The 17,725-nt window shown below is 40.9% G+C and overlaps 1 protein-coding gene across 2 annotated transcripts in view; it reads right to left on the reverse strand.

The window, feature by feature from the left end:
• Nucleotides 1-23: 23 nt before the first annotated feature.
• csnk1g2b (casein kinase 1, gamma 2b) overlaps nt 24-17,725 on the reverse strand; it is a 33,340-nt gene continuing 15,638 nt past the window's right edge. Inside the window, exons 3-11 of one of the 2 annotated variants that reach the window (XM_079158096.1) lie at nt 16,929-16,998; nt 10,085-10,233; nt 9,482-9,716; nt 9,178-9,263; nt 7,274-7,358; nt 7,034-7,179; nt 6,729-6,812; nt 4,186-4,292; nt 24-3,462 (exon numbers count right to left, since the gene is read on the reverse strand). In XM_079158096.1, the coding sequence (XP_079014222.1) occupies nt 3,408-3,462; nt 4,186-4,292; nt 6,729-6,812; nt 7,034-7,179; nt 7,274-7,358; nt 9,178-9,263; nt 9,482-9,716; nt 10,085-10,233; nt 16,929-16,998 (1,017 nt within the window). In that variant the 3' untranslated portion in view covers nt 24-3,407. Of the gene's footprint in view, nt 3,463-4,185; nt 4,293-6,728; nt 6,813-7,033; nt 7,183-7,273; nt 7,359-9,177; nt 9,264-9,481; nt 9,717-10,084; nt 10,234-16,928; nt 16,999-17,725 lie in introns of both variants that reach the window. The other variant, XM_079158095.1, reaches the window with a different exon arrangement.

A 17,725-nucleotide genomic window follows, 5' to 3' on the forward strand; every position in this document is an offset into this window, starting at 1 on the left:
ATTGATCCGACTCCTGTGATAAAACTTCCTTTATTCACAATTAGAGATCTGTCGTTGTCATATTTACAAATACATAATGCAAATAGTTACACTAACAGACGTTGAGCAAAGACACAGTTCAACCTTGGTCTGAGCATCTCCAACAAAAAACAAAAAAAAATCTCATTATCAAATCATATAATAAACCCAATGTAATGGATTATGCCAAGCTGGGTCAGCTGAACCGGTTTAGCTTTCAGAGAATAATTTAATGTACCAACGAAAGCTTGTTCTGAGCAATCAGCGGCACTTGAGTTACACCGAAGACTTCACGCCTAGAGGCGCGCTGGTGCACCGCGTCCTCTGAACAACTGCATTAGTTTTCTCTTGAGAGTTACACACGAATGCAATGTACACGCCTACGGTGCAGCATCAATTAGATGGTAATCAGAGGTTGTGAAAACTCGTGAGTTACAATAGGCCTACAATTCACATACAGTTGATTCCTCTTTCTGTTCTTTACACGATAAATGATTCAAGCAAGAAACCACTTTAGTCCTCCAACTCATGCTTTTACAAACAAATATTCATCTCTCCTTCACAACTTTGAATCATTTGGGGTTCTTTCCCCCATTGCAGATGTGTTTGGGTGAATCGTGTTGAAATTGACACTGAAATGAAATATAACATATCAACCGGCCTCTGATGTCAAGTATGTTTGTTTTAATCCATCAATGTGGATTTATACATTTGCAATATGTATTGCCCTTTTGTAATATTTACGTGGAAAACAACCTAAACGTCACTTTCTCATTTTTGACACATGTTGTGAGGTCATCATTCTCATCACACAGTGGTGACATTACTGCTCAGTCAGTGATCTAAAGTTAAACTAGAAGGGATTATAATAACGAAGCTCAAGCGGTGATCTTTTTAATGGGACACTACACTGATTTCACACATGAAGTTCAGCTATTCACCTCTGGGTGGAGCTCTCCGTATTCTTAAATAATAAGCCCGATGATATAAAGGTGTCATCAGGGGTGCCTCCTCCTGGGCTCGGAAGAATTTTCAACAGGAGGCCTGCATTACAAACTGGGCAAGTAGGGTTTCAAGGAGGCGGGAAATATCGAACGAAAGACACTCCAGTTGCATTATGGGAAATGTAGGAGCCAGTGGTTTTTGGAATTGGACTCACTATTCAGGATATCTTGATTACTACTGCTTCTATTTAGACCACTTTTTATTTTAATGCCTCTCGTGAGTCAGCCAAGTTAAAGAAAGCGCGATATTAAAATCTATGGAGTACTCCTTTAAATAACCGAAGGCCATAAAAGTTGCAATCTCTGATGAGCTTGAAACATTAGTGGAAATTTAAACAATCCTGAACACAGACAGAGCTCCAAGCCAGACATACATCGTTCATCTTGGCCAGGAAACAAAGAACACATAAAAGAAACAAAGAGACAAATGAAACTAGAGCTGCAACGATTATAGTCAATCAAAATAAAATTAATCAGCCACTATTCTTTTAATCAGGTCTCATTTTTTAAGCAGAAATGCCAAACACTGATGGCTCCAGGCTTCTGAATGTGAAAATGCTCTGCTTTTCTTAGTCTTGCATTGTAGTTCATTTAATATTTTAGTGTTTTGAAATGTTAGTTGTAGAAAACAAGACATTTGATTATGTGGGGCCTAGGATAATATTATGGGATTTTAAAAATGTTTTGAAGTCCAGATGATTAATAAAGAAAATAGTCAGCAGATTAATTCATAATGAAAATAATCATTAGTTGCAGCCCTACATGAAACTACAGTTGTTAGCAGCAGCAAGGAACTCAAAAAAGGGCAATTGGTTTTTCCAGTTCAGTACATTTGGATTTTTTGGAAGGCTCCTTTGTTTTCAGAAAGAGCAGCCCATTAACTTCATCGACATGATGGACCTCATCAGAAGTAAACCCGCCTGTCTGCGACCTCCTGACAAAACAAAACAATGGTTCAGACAGATTTGTGTTGTCTGCGAGACCGCTTACACACATACACACAAACACGCTCTCACACACACACACGGTACTGATCTCTACAAACCAATCAACACCACAGTACATGTGTGTCGATTGTCACAGCAGATGAAGGGATGTATACTGCTTATATGTGAGAACAAGTGATGTGCACACATTCAAAAACATTCACTTACAAAAATCTCCACATTTGTACACACACACACACACAAACACACACACAGACACAGACAGACAGAGAGTAATCCAGTGAGTATTTGGGACAGATTAGATAAAATGTCATTGCGGGACACCCACTTGAGCTTTAAAACTTTTACTTAGAAAGGCACAAACTATGATTTCCTGGTAAATTATTTTGATGTGAGAAGTAGAAATTGAAAGACTTATCTCTTTTTTTTCCTTCATGTAAATAGACAACATTTTCCGGCCATAACTCAGATATAAGCGTTGTGAAGGACTCTTCCTAGATCAGTCTTTATTAAGTTGTTTTCTTAATTGTTAATTTCAAACCTTAAGTTTTCCACTGTAATTGTTTTCTCTTTTTTTTTTCAAAAAGTGCAATAATAATAATAAGAGAGCTTAATATCTGTTTCTCTCAATCGTCCACAGTACCTGAGGCCAGTGACTGTGCTACAAAGTCCACATCGACAGACAAAAACAAAGCTTGAGTGAGGAAAAGAACTCCAGAACACTAAAACATAAAAATACGTTTTCAATGCAGGGCTTTGATTTTGAAAACTGAGGATTCAATTACAAAAAAAGAACGAAAACAAAACAAAAACATAAAAGTCCTCCAAATTCTGTTTTATAGATGAAATGCTTCCTGTGTCACTCAAATTTAACATCAGCATAGTTCACCTTTTCCTCTTTACCTTGATCCCAAAACACACACCAAAGGAAGAAACGAAAAAAAAAAAAAAAAATCCTACGGAGCAGATTTCTTTCACTTGAACCACTCGAATGGTTCCCCCTGATCAACAGCCGACTGTTGGAACAACACACCTTCTTGTGGAATCTAGAATACACAGCTGTTTCAAACAGTATCTTTTTTTCATATTCACTCCACGGTATTCGAGTTTCATTGTTACAGCTTTTTTACTTTTTCCTCAAGCCCCCACGTTGTAATGCAGATACGTTTATTTGTCGTCAATAAAGGAATCAAGAGTCTGTTGTGGAGTCAGTAGAACTGCAACATTCCTTAAACTCGCCAGTAGCCGGGGAGCACTGAGAACGAGAAAGAGAGAGCGCGAGGGGGTGAGGTACAGAGTGACAGTGGGAATAAGGTGAGAGGGATAAAGAGGTGAGGGGGAAACTAGAAAGAGATAAGGGACAGTGGGTCTGTGTAGTTGCTTCCATTTAAAACTTGACAGTGACCACAATGTTTCAAGTTCTCTCCATTCTCTTCTATCACTTGTGCCTCTGGAGGGCTTTCCTCTTTCTCCTTTTGAAGAAACAACAGCACCTGCAGGAAAACAAAGGAACATTCCGATTTAGAAAAACAATACATTTGGAGACGCATCTATACAAACGAGATACATCAATACAGCAGACTGCTTGTTAGGGTTGGTGTTCAATTGATTGATCAATTCTAGATCCGGCTGCTTCGATCAAACGTCACATTATTTGCAAAGAGCGATGTACAAAACATTTAGTGTTTAAATGCACACAGTTGGCTCTCTCCAGATTACTTGGGAGTTTTCGTAGTTGAGTTAGCGGATTAGCAAAACCTGATTCCTCCAGTGAGAAAGCAGATTCTTGGCCTCGTATACAGGTAACCAGGTTTCTATTGTGCTTCTTACAAGTATGCATGTGTCTGACAAAGACTACAAAGAAGAGATGATAGAGATGTGCTCATGTTTCCAAAGACAGACTTAAAAACGTAGCAACACCTTCTATCACTACTAGACTTAAAATGAGAAAGTAACCTGCATAAGGTCGGGTTAACAAATCCCCCTAAATTGTACTTGCAAAAAGCAATAGCTAAACCAAAAGACATTCAGTTAGGAATTGAAAATAATTTGGATTTGCTTCTATTTCCCCTTGAATTTCAGCTTTGTCATATTGGGCTGTATTCAGAAATGTCTTTACTTCCAATTTAACACTGGATGAGGACTGATTCAAATGCTATTAAACCCCAACTGTGAGCAGCGCTGTTCTTTTATGCATCTGGACAGCTGTTTCGTACTTGGTTTCGTCAGCCACTTCAACCTCGGTGGGAGCGGTGATGGGAGCGTTGGAGTGTCCGGCTGTGGGATCATCAGTGTTCAGCTCGCCATTCGTTGAGCTCATCACCTGCACGAGAACAAAAAGGACACCAGACAGATCATAAACAAGTACACTTCGAGCAGCTGACTGCAGGGTGGAGATGAACATTAATATAAAAACATGTGACTTTAATCTATGTATCTGCCCTCTCAGACAGGGAGAGTAGTTCAGCATGTAATCTGGAATGCCCCGACTAAAGCAACTTCAGACATTTTAAAGGATCGATTCACATTTAAAAATGAGGTTTCAGCAGTTTGAATTTACTAAGACTTTAGTTACAGTATTTTAAGTACAACATTCCCTCTTTGTGTTGCTATCCCTCCTTAGAACAGAAACTGTGTCTACGGAAACAAAGAATGGATTTCATACTAAGAAGACAAACTTGATCGAACAAGATCAGACTGCTGAAGCGTCACATTAGCTTCAGATCAACTTTGGAATACATTTCAGCAGATCGAGGAATACAAATCTTTTCCTGCCATCTCCTCTAGCATTAGCGCATTAGAACAGGAAGAGTAACGGCAAAACAAATGTGCTGATGTGCATGCAAATACCGTTTTAAGACAGACTTGCAGAAATGTGAACCCAGCCTTTAAATGCTGCAATTGTATTAGCCAACACTAGGTGGCATATTTGGGCCACATTTACTGCGGAAGCCTCTGATTTCTTCTATCTATCCATCTATTAGTTCATGTGTTTTTCGGTTGATTTAAGAATCTGTATTTCATGAGGTGTGCATGACAGTTGCTGTTGGATGTCATCTTGCATGGCCCTTCCTGTGAGCTGCATATACAGCCAATGAGGCGAAAGAAGCAGTGAGAGCCAGCAGAACAGTCAAAGCACTGGCACACTGGGATTCAAACAGTGATGCAGACGCACACACACGCACACAGAAAGAGAGAGAGTCAAGACAGAGCACCTGACAGACAGACAGACAGACAGGCAGTGTGAGAGGGGGTGAGACACACACAGAACCATGTGGCTTCATGCATTAACCACCAGAGCAGCAGCAGTAGCAGCAGCAGCAGTACCTGAACAGAGCCCCCCAGCCGCTCAGCTGTGAGGTGCGACCCCAGAGTCTCCTTATTGGTCACTGGAGTGGGCTGAGACTCACTTCCTTTGGGCTCAGGCGACTTGACGCAAAGAGCAAAAAGGGTTGAGGCAGGTGGTCGTGAAGTGGTGAGAGGGAGGGAGGGGGGGGGGGGGGGGGGGGGGGGGTCGAGGTGAGGGGTCGAGGTGAGGGGTGAGGCAATGTGGTGGGAGGGGGTGAGGGGAGAGGTGTGGAGGAAGGAGGGACAAGGAGGAGGGGGAGTGAATGAAAACAAATACAAAAAAAATTATAGAAGACATCTCCCAAGCAGAAGCAGGCTTGTTAAGACAAAACTATGTTAATAGAGGAGTAGAGGGAAGCACAAATTTAATGCGAAGCACAGATCAACACACTAATAAAGTCATGCAGGAGTGAAAGAAAACAGCCTTGATCACCTCAACTCAAACTGCATATTCAACATAATGGTCAATTGTTTATTTTATTGTTTATACTTAAACTTCATCTAGAAGTTAGTTTAGAGTACATTTTTAAAAACATTGGGTTTTCCTTTGCAGACCTAACTTCTTTTGATGCAGCGGACTGTTTAAACCAGGATGTTACAGGTTTGTACAGTACAGTACAGAAACTGGAGGAGGTGCTTTGCCAGCTTTAAAAAGGTGGCAAGTTGTTGCTAAGCCAATCACGTTAAACGGAGAACAATAAAAAGAGGTTAGAGTCCACTGTAATAAGTCAATCATAAAATCGAATTCACTCCCCGTCTGGTTTTACGGGAAACAACGAGTCAGACTCGTCAAGTAAAACAACTTGATTGTTACTATGATTTGAGTCCATTGGAAGGATTTCGTAATCATTTTCTACTTAAACTCTTGAATTATTACCTTTCTACTCAACAAACAAAGAAAGCAAGGCTCGGATAGCATGCCAAAAAATAAAAAATAAATTCTAAGTCAACACTTTGTCATACACTAAGCATGTAGCTCGTCATTACTGGTATGAACAATGCAATTTGCATTTTCAACTCATGCATGCAATGACTGGAGCTTAGTGGCAAGGTGTGAAGAATAAACTGAAGGCGAAAAAGGTGCTTTATTTTACAGCAGTGTGAGAACCTGCCTCACGACGGTGCATGTTGGTTCGTTTAAGTCTTTCAGTCTGACGGAGAGCTTGAGGACATATTATGATGTTGCTGCCAGGCAGTCAAACTGAAGACAGTACGGGTATAACGTGGGACTGAATAGAAGCCATTTTTTTTCCAGGAAGTTGATTACTTATGCACACAACAATAGAAGCCTGGCAGTAGAACTTGAATGACAGGCTTGGCTGGTTGGTCGGTCGGTCGGTCAGTTGGTTGGTTGATTGATTGGTGGGTGGGTGTGGTTTGTGTTGTCGTGTTTTACAGCTGATGGCCTCACCTGGTTTTTGGTCTGCTGTTGTGCTTTGTCTCTGCTGCTGGGCGGCAGGGGCGTGTCACTGGGGATGGGGCCTATCGGTGTGGGCTGCAGGTAACACCACAACAAGCACAGGGTCAAAATCAAGACAATTTAAAAAGCTGATGAAGAGTAAAACTTTAGTGTTGAATTGAGAGAAAAACTAAAATATTCAGCACCCATAATGTGAGCAACTTGTAGCAAAAATGATTTATATAAAAAGCAACTGCAGTCGTGAGACTAGACTGTTCAATCACAGGATTTTAGTGAATCGGGTAAGAGGCACTCACAAGTGATTTGCCGACCCAGTCGTATTCATAGTCAAAGACATAGCCGTTCCTGTCGAACAGATCAGTGAAGAGCTTCCTCAAGTAGTCATAATCAGGCTTCTCAAAGAAGTCCAGCCTCCTCACATAGCGCAGATAGGTGGCCATCTCTTCTGTAGCAAAAGGCAACATATCGTTTCATTTGACATCTGGAAGAAATTAAACAACACAGTAAACAAAAGGGCAGCGGCTGGTTCTACTGACCGGGGAAGCTTTCACAAAGCACTTCAATGGGTGTCGCTCGTTTGGTGTCTCCAATTTTCTGATACCTCTCCTTCAAAGTATCTGCCTAGAAAGGAGACAAGACAAAATACATACACTCAAAATTGGAGCAAATACTTTTCTGCGACAAGTAATGTAATATTAAAATGTAATATATATATATATATATATATTGGGCAATTGAGCTGCAGACAGATGCAAATCCTCTGGTTAGTCATTCTGAATCATAACACAGATATGTACAGCACTGAGGGATGTTGTTGGTGAAAATGATCTTAAAGCAGATTATGGTATAAAGGGTACTTGTGACAAGTTAACAATAATAATGTTGTTCATGTCCATTGAAAGTTTTTTCAGCCATCCCCGGATGACTCTTGCGTGAAGTCTCCTTGGGGGACACATGATTCCCATGATAGGATCATTCTTGTCTGCTAAAATATTATGGTATACATGGGTGTCTCAGTGTCAATGTATGAACATTAAAAGACCCACTTTATACATCCAAAATGGTTGCCCTTCCCCCACTCGCCTGTACATTTTCAACTATGCATGAAAGGTTCTCACACTCAATCTAGTATTGTTGACGACCAACCGGGATTAATCAGACCAGAAAAACGTCTTCCAATCGTCAGCATTCTAGTGATGATAAACCTTGAATTAAAAACTGTTCCCCTACATCTGGTCCCTTTTACTCCTTCATTGTATTTAAATGCCAACTGTCATGTCGTGTGTTGGTGAGAACTTGTTTTGGCCCGAGCCACACAACATCCCCCACATTTATACATCCCTCACATCCATCGACCACAAGCTTCCTCCCACATAGCAAATGTTCAGATGAGGTGTTGTGTCTTGTAGTCTTTTCTATGTACACCTTAGATTTTGGCACTTGCACAAAGCCCAGAAACTCTGCAGCTATAACCTGCCCTCCGTGCACCCGTTATCAAGCATTGGTTTCTTAATGCTTTCAATTCTTCATCAGTGAACTGTTCAAATGCAAAGCAAGTGTTGTTTGTTTGGTCACATGCAGATAAATCAAAATATAGATTTGATTGTGAGCACTTATGGTGAAACCTGTCATGCAAACAAAGACAAGTGGTGCGCAGCCCAATTGATAATGAGTTACTTTATCAATAGGAGGAAATATCAGTTATTTAGGATGTCAGAGCAGATAATCAGTCAAATTTCTCTTTAATGTAGATTTGTAATATAAACCCAATTTGGAAGAGTAGAAAGAGTTTAAAATGCTGGTCAGTGGGTTTGGGGTGATTGGTGCTGTTCTTACACAAGCAGTATAGTGCTCTAAGGTTGGAAACTATATTTTATGATCTTTCATAAACAAACAAGTGAGATTGAAAATAAAAATGCTGCAAATATATGTATTTGATGACATACGGGAGTTTGTTGGCAAGTGGTTATGGATTAAGTGTCAAGCGTTTAATCAAAGAATAACAGACTTGGCACAGGGAACACCACTTTGCTTCATGTTGCCTCTGCCCTGTCGTTTATACCCGAGTGCTTTATCATTGTGCATTATTCCACCACAACTGATATCAAGTTTGTGTTAAGCAACAGCAAATGAAACAATCACAGAGGTCTCAATAGTTTCTGTGTCCGAGTGACACAGAGGGTCTTTTAGGTTCAGCAAACAATACAGAGGCATCAGTGGGGAGACCTTGAAATGTCACCAGTGTGAGAGCATGATGTTGTTAACAACAGGCTCTCTGTTCCGAATGTCATGTGGATGATAGGTATAAAAGAGATACTGTATTGACAAGTGCAGCAGGAAAAGGTACATCTCTATGCTAAGCATGAAGAGGATTACAGGAGTCTGATATAAATCAGTATGTGCCAACATTTGGATGATGTCAAATAATACGCTACAGTACCTTTAGGCCCTGCCAGGGGAGGCTACCTCGGAGGAAGTACATGAACATGTGACCCAGTGCCTCCAAATCATCCCTTCTGCTTTGCTCTGAAGGAGACACAAGAAGATGAAAATGAGGTTACATGTCGAGAAATACAAATAACTGTATAAGATAGTTTAAAATGCTGTCTACATGTTGGTGATGTATTTGCAAACAATACAGTTGTGATTAAACCATTAAACTTAATGTAAATTGGGGCAAAAACTCAACTATGCAAATCTGAAGGGCTTATCAAACCACAGCCCTGCTCCAGAGACGTTCTTACCCTTTCCCAAGTGTGTGTTGATGCTCATGTAGCGCGCCGTCCCAGTCAGACTCTTGTGCTCCCGGTAGGGGATGTGTTTTTTGGTCTCGGGGTCGATGTACTCTTTGGCCAGACCAAAGTCAATGATGTGGATGGTGTGCTGCCTCTTGCTTCCCGGCCGCCCAACCAGGAAGTTTTCTGGCTTCACGTCTCTGTATATCAGACTCTTGGTGTGGACATACTCCATCCGTGTTATCTAGACGAGCAATAAACAGGTCAATAGTAGTCAATAAAAATGTAAAACCGCTCAATTATCTTGACAGTTTTTGAACATGAAGTATTCTGAGTAGTGAGCACACGATGGATACACTGAAGACAGAAGCTTTCAGTAAGTATCCTAGTTTTATTACATGATTACTGTCAGCTTCAGATGAAAATATTTCAAACGTTAAATCAAAACTACTGCAATGTAAAAATTTGTCACAATACTTTGCATTGAGCATCTTAGCATTCCCTCCACCATACGTTTGTAATGTAGTCTAGGTTGCACTTTATTTTTCTGCCAACTCATCTAATTGAGCCTACACCTGCTGCCCCCCCCCCCCCTCCTCCTCCAGGCCTTACCAGCTGTATGGCTATCATGAGGACGGTCTTGAGGGAGAAGGTGCGGTCACAGAGGTCAAACAGGTCCTCTAGACTGGGCCCGAGCAGCTCCAGCACCATGGCGTTGTATTTCCCGCATGGACCAAAATAGTACACCTGAGGGATTCCCTCTGTGGAGACACAAAGACAGTTAGTGAACTCATGTAAAATATTAGTCTATTAATTGAATGATCACAATACAATTGTTTCTATGTCTTACAGAATAACGTATTCTCTTTAATGGACGCTTTTATTCTTCTTCCCTGACAATATTTTATTTATTTTGATGTGGGAAAAAAACCCACCATTCAACCATTCAACCATGGGTTCACCCAGAGATAAAGGTGCAGAGGTTTATGCAACTGCAAATGCACTGGTATGTAATATGTTTCATTTCAACAACTAAGTTGAGTATACAACACTGCAATGTACTGAAGCGGCAACATGGATAAACACATCAGTGTTTTGACAGTGTGAAAACACTGCAGTATGTCCTTTTGTTGGAACAATACTACTTGTGTAAAATAATATATATATTTATCGAAAAACACCAGCAAATTTCCAATATATTAATAATCAGGTGCAACATTTGGTACCAAAAACCACATAAAAACAAGCAGAGTCACAGTGACCTGCTACTGACTTGGCAGCTTAGTCAAAACAAAGTGAACTGCTGAGGCCTGTGAGGAACCAGCATCGTATTTCACAAGCACCCTTTGACAACATGCAAGCGTTCACTGGAAAAAAGATATGCAACGCTACGTACAGACAAACCACAGACTCATTTATCTGGAACATTAATCAGCCCTCTGGCATCGACACTTCAGAGGCATTTTATAACTCATGGACATTTTTACGTGATAATCCATCGACTTCTAATCCATCGCAACACTTCTCCCACGATCAAAACCACCACTCTCCAGGTTCACAGTCCTCGCTATCAAGTTAGTCCTTGTCGAGTTGATTTTGTCACCAGGAAGCCATCGAAAAACCTTTGAACCACGCTGTGGTGCCAAATGCCCCGTATCTACATACTAGCCGTCTCCCTGAAAGCTCAGTAACCATGAGAGACCACATTGGTGCTGCTCCAACAGCAGACAGGAAGATAAAAAGAGTCAAAAAATGGGAAAGGGATTGAGAGAATGGGCAGGCGCAATTGTACCGTACTTGTCTGTAAGAAAAATGCATGTGTGACACAGATAAATGAGAGTTAAGAATGTAAAGTATTCAGTTTGGATTGTGCGTCAGCTGCGAGCCAGGGGACAGAGCGTTTACATCAGGGGAACAAGACATACTGTGCATACACGGAAGTAAACCGACACACATATTCTCACGCGCACACCTGTCTGCCCTTTAGTCTCTAGGATTTTCCAGGTAATGAAGCCAATGACAGATGAGGCAGTGACAAGAGATCGCTGGAAGGGCTGACTCATCAAAGCTTGGCCCAAATCTAGAGGGCATTCAAAACACAGTCATCACAAGAGGAACAGCTCACAGTGTATTTTTATCTACTGCTGGTGGATGTGAGCAAAGGTTGGGGTTATACAGCAGTTGTAAGCACCAATCTTGAAATGGCGGGTGGAAAATACGATTTCTGTCTAAACTTTAATGTATAACTGGCCAACAGCAGCTGTGCAAAGGAGGATATGTTAGACTATGTGAAATGTGATGGCTGACACCAACTCAACCATAACAAAAGAAAACGGTGAAATTACTCTCCAGTGCAACAACGTTTCTTTAACAGGAAATCGCGAGCACTTCAAAAGAAACAGAATGATAAAGCATCAGTGCCAACCATAATCAGGAAACATTTGTTTTTCTTCTCTTCAATAGCTTAAGGCCAAACAAACCATTTCAGCAGTTGGCTTCTCTCAATTATACACAATAAGCAAACTGAATCAGTTCTGTGATGATAGACTTGTGTAATTCTATTATATAAAGTCATATCAAGAAATAGATCCAACTGTGTTCATCTTTATGGGATATGGTCTGGCCTTCATTGCAAGTCTAGTTCAACGGTACTCTGAACCCCGCTGTCTCGACAATTTGAGACAATCCAACCCATTGTATCTACAGACAGACCTTCTGAGGCGACACAGCGAGAGAGAAGGCTGCATTATGTCAGCTGAAGACAATGTTGCCCTACAATGAAATGTCAGAGTTATTGGCCAAAGAGGAGAGGGCTGGAGGAGGGAGGAGGACAGGGATTACAATTTTGGAGTAGAGTGCAGTGAGAGAAGAGAAGAAGAAGAAGAAGAAGAAGAAGTAGTGATTTCCATTAGGCCCAATGTTCTGGAGATGTCCTTACGAGGCTGAAATCTGAGCCTGGAGCTACAAACACAACACAACATAACTCATAAGCACAACAAGCCAGCAAAATGCCAAAGGGCTGAATAACTAGCGGGGAAAAAAATAAAACAGCAAGACTTGTTTTTATTAAAGTTAATCATTAAGTAATAAAATTGTGTGATGTGTAGAAATTGTGTCAAATAATATGAGAATTTACTGCATGCTACTTTTATAAATCATGGCAAAAATATTTAACGGTGCATAATACAAGATTGGGGGTATTTCGATTGCCTCTCAACGCCTGAGTCAGCGGCTCGGAGCTAACGGAGCTAACAGCACAAACTACGGCAAACATGCTGACAGAGCAGGGGGGGCACGCTGACATCCAAAACATGCACGAAAAGCATGCGCTGCCGGTCCGCCTATGTCAACAAAACTAGGAAACGCTTGGATAATCAAAGATTTAAATGATATAACATCATCAACATGGACACTGTCACAGCATACCATGCCCTCAACAGCCATGCTGGGGCACATGAATATTCACAGGCATGAGGAGAACTATCACAGAGAAATTGTTCCAGAGGAAACCTCCCTATATGTGGCACTAATTACAGTAACATCCATACAATCATGTATCTATGACTGCATGAGCTAAATCAGCCAGTGAAATACCGTTAAATCATAGTTGGTTCCATAAACACTGCACAACGTCTCTGCAGCCAGTCGCCTGACAGCAGAGGTAAAGTGACTGAAGCCACAAACTCCTCACCAATACAAGACCGCCATTATTGCCAAGCAACTGATACGCCACGTCTTTTTTTTCTTCAATTTTCACAAAAATATGTGAACTGGGAGGCACAACTCCCAACTGGTGTGATCTGTTGAGGACATAAGAGAATTAACCGTGTGCGGATAAGCTCCTCCTGGGCGTTAAGTGCTGAGTCGTCCATGCTGTGACATATTTGAGGCTCCGGGTTGAGCAGGACTAACAGGGTCACGTGTCCACATTTAGCATCGTTGACAACATAAGTAGATTTAATCTATCGCCTTGACTCCTCCCACGCTTAACAGTCAAGTGAGCCTTTCTGTCATATCATGGTGGAGTAGCCAGTCATCAGCTGGAGACAGGACCTCTCTGCTCTGTGGTCAAACTATAGATGCATTTTAAGAGTTAAACTACTGAAAGTGTCTGTCTCAACCAATTGACAATGTCTAACCTTAACAGAGGATAAATATATTACTAATCTGCATTTATTTTAATATTTAAAGTGCTTCCTCAATTGCAAAAAAAGAAAAGTTATGCTTGCTTGAGGTGGTTTTTGCCTTTGTCGAGAAAAGAATTGATGGCCAGCACAATATCAGGAAAATCTGTGATGTCGGTTATGATGATGACGACATGACTTGCGATTAACATTGAAGTTTGCATATTAGCTATAAATTACCAATTGTCAACCTGGTTGTCTTTAAATTCAGAACTGGATTAGAATTGAATATAACACCTACAGGTACCACAGTAAGAGAGAGGAGGGGCTGGTTTGTCTCAGCCAGAAGCCAAGTTTAAAATAATTTGTCAAATGTAGTGGCAAACTAAGCTCAACAGTTAGACTACTAACAGACTAGAGGTCAACCAATGGTGGAATTTTAAAGGCCGATGTGATAACGATAGTTTGGAGCAGGAATAGTCGATAATCGGCCGCTATCCTTCCCCCGTGAAAGAAAACCCAATAAACAATCAATCTGAATGAACAATCTACTCTATTACAGAAAGTACAAACTGGATAACTGTTGAACTGAACATCCAAGTAGTAATAATTATAAGAAATAACTCAATAAATAAATCTGGATCACTGAACATCAAAAACCAAGTGATTGATGAATCTGGAACTGAAGATCAAACTAACCATAAAAGGGTATTTAGGAGAGAAGTGAAAGAAAATCTCACTGACACATCAGCTAGAGTTTTACTTCTGTCGGCTACTTTTGCGTACACCGTTTTTAATAAACCATTTTTTTGTCACCCCGTATTCAATCATTAGTTAATCACATGCACACGGATACTTTGAGCAAAATTAGACGTCATTATGTGTATGGAGCCTCTATATAAAACGAGTGGGGGGAATATCTAGGCTCCTCACGATTCAATGCCGATTCACAGGACTACGATGCGATTATAAAACGATTAGCAATTGTTCTTGATGCATCGTCTGTTGCGTTCAGGGGCAGCGGTTAGGAACGGACAGTCCGGTGTCACAGAATTGTGACAGGCGATCATAACGTTGAGAACAGAGTTTGAAATTTCCGATGATTGAGTTTTCTGCATCGAGTCAAAATCGTTAATGAGAGAATTGCAATGCATCCAAGAATCAATTTTTTCCCCCACCCCTATATAAAACGATGACATACGACTGCATGACTTGTGGCGGCTGAGCAGCCGTTGGCAACTACACTATTACAATAGTGTGTAAAACCCCATCTGCCCCAATTAGTCGATTGACCCCTATTACAGACAGCATTTGTTTTAGTTTGTCACAAGTCAAGCGTTTGTGTAAAACAGAGGCGGTGGATGAGAGACTGCTGACAGAGCACATGGAAATATTGCTTTTCTACAGGTTTGATGCTTGTTGAACAGGTATTGATAAAGTATTGGCATTTTACTCATGAAGGTTACTGCTTGCAATGAACAACTGTGTGAAGCAATAATGTAATAATGATCAGTGGGCATTTGGAAACACTTAGATGGCATCACACCAGCCTGTTCTACTGTGCATATATTGCCTCTCTCGTGTCAGGGCTAGGAATATTGTTTTCATGTTGCACAACCCCAGACTTCACACAATAAGAGGAAGGCTGAAGGCCAGCAGTGGTCTCAATGGAAGAAGGGAAGGTCAAGATGTGTTTAATGTGCCAGAGTAAACAACCAAAGGCAGAGAGAGACAAGCCTGGACCAGAGGAATCATGCCATTATCAGACAAATACCACTAGCCATTAGCCACTAGCTTGTATGCGTCAGCTTGGATTTTAAAGTTTGGTTCAGCTGAATTGTCTGGCTCCTCCTAATCATGACGAAAGAGGAAAGACTCGGTGGTCTACTATGTACGTTTACCCCCTCCCTCCGACTGTTTTAGCAGTTAACGCACCACGTATATAAAAGCAGAACATTGGCTAATCGTAGTCCCTCTCACACATAGCTGCTGGTTGCGCTAGCATTAGCAAGCCTGGAGCAAAAAATGAAGTTGTACATTAATGAGATTTGTTCTTCTGCAGTGGCAGTGAACACAACAAATGAGCCCCACCAGCAATTGTGCTACATTAGGAGCTTAAAAAGTTGTCAACATGAAGGTGCGGCTGGTTGCAGAATGGAAGACTGAACAGACCTAAACTACCTTTTCCTCTCATGAGTTTGACTAAGCAGTGGGGACATGTTTGCATTTTTAGTCTGAATTAAAGAGTTGAGAGCCAACAAAATCGACACTTGCGTCAACACAAACTTACAGAAACACGACAGGTGAGACTTTCCAGAAAAACAGCCAGCCAGCAGGGCTGTGAAAGAAAACCAAGCCCTGAACCTTCTCAACCATCTGACTCCGCCTCCTCTCTCTCCCTCTGTAACTATCTGACCAGCCAGACCAGATCAAAAGAGCTGCTGCCCTGGAGCCTCAGCTATGCATCATAGCACACTAACATGTTCTGAGCAGTGCTGGAGGAGAGGAAAGTGTCTGGGTAATGTAGAGGTGGGATTAGAAACAAGGAAGCAGTCTTTCATAGCATCCATTTGCTCCCACAGATGTGAGGAGACACATTCTGTGAAATTTAGCCCATATTTACTACATATCCACATATGAAAATGCATCACTTCTATTCCATTTTGCCTTCCATCCGCACCATGCCGGAAAATTTAATATGAAAATAAAAAGTTATTTTCCTGACTAGATGCTGAATCTGAAAACAGAGGTCTCACATTGCGGTGCAAAAGGAAAACTAAGCTGTTTCCTAATTGAACACAATCTATGCTAATTGGATGACTACAGAGGAAGGTAAATGATATTTGTACTAGTCCAAAATTAAAACCTGATTCAACAAAGAGCTGCACAACTAAATTTCAGACCTGACATTTAAAAGGTTAAATTAAGCATGCACTAAAGTCCATGTTTTCCAAAATATAAGGCAGAATAGTAAGATATGATCACATTCGTTGCACTTCAGCAAAACAAATTCTCTCAGACAAGCTAAATACAAAGATCAATACAAAAGAATCCACTCAGCTGAGTAAAACCAACATATTTAGCAAACTCCAAATCAGAGTGTGAACATTAGAATTAAATCTTTGTCCCATTGCTAGCTAATTTAACTAAATAACAACCACATTATGATTTTGCCTTCTTTAATATCTCAAACACAAAAGTGTTTATCCAGCTGCACATAATTGTCTGTGGGTCTAAAGTCTGAGTTTTCTCTTCCTGCCCATTCACATTTAAATCCTCATTACGGTGTCGTCTATCAGAGGCTAACAAACTACACACTGCATCTCTCTTACCTGAATTCCCCAACTGTTTGTAAAATCTATACTCCAAATGGAGCTGTGGTGCCCTGGACTTTATAGGTTCCTGAAAGAGAAGAGAGGGGAAAAAAGAAAGAACGGTGAGTGTTGAATAGAACATAGCCCACAAAACGGTCATTCAATAATCTCTCTGCGATGTTGGTTGGTTGGCTCAGTTAACCCTGCGGGGGGGGGAAACAGAGCATTGTGTATTTACTTAAAAGGCAATTAGTAAAGTCATTTGAAACATCAATCCTTGTATGGCTTTCACAGAGTGAAGGGAATTCATAGCCTTACTACAACATCACTGAAGCACAAGAAAGTAGTTTGTGAGTGACAACCTTGCATATACATCAACAGGATAATCTTGGCCTGCAATTAACTTAAATAGCTAAAGTACACTTCTGCAGTTTCAATGCCTAATAAAACTTAACTTCAGTCTCAGGTCAGACTTGTGGGATGGGAGAGGATAAAGAGCACTTCCAGCTGGTGAACAGCAGGCTTTTGTGCTGACATGGCAGATAATCAACCCGCTGGGACATATTGTTCATTATATCGCTAGCTCCAGCTTTACAACCTAAAGCGTAATCTGATTAACCCCACTCTTATGATGACAAGGGCATTATAGACAAACATGAAGAGGACAGAACAAACACACACCCAACTTAATTCCTTTCCTTAATCTTCAATAGCTGTGCCACATCCTAAAGCCCCCCTTTTCACACTCTGCCAACCATACTGGCTTTACAGGAGTCCAAAGATGTACATTATCTTGTTTATCAAATTAATAAGCA

Source organism: Pholis gunnellus (assembly GCF_910591455.1).
Source record: "Pholis gunnellus genome assembly, chromosome: 4".
Lineage (NCBI taxonomy): Eukaryota > Metazoa > Chordata > Actinopteri > Perciformes > Pholidae > Pholis > Pholis gunnellus.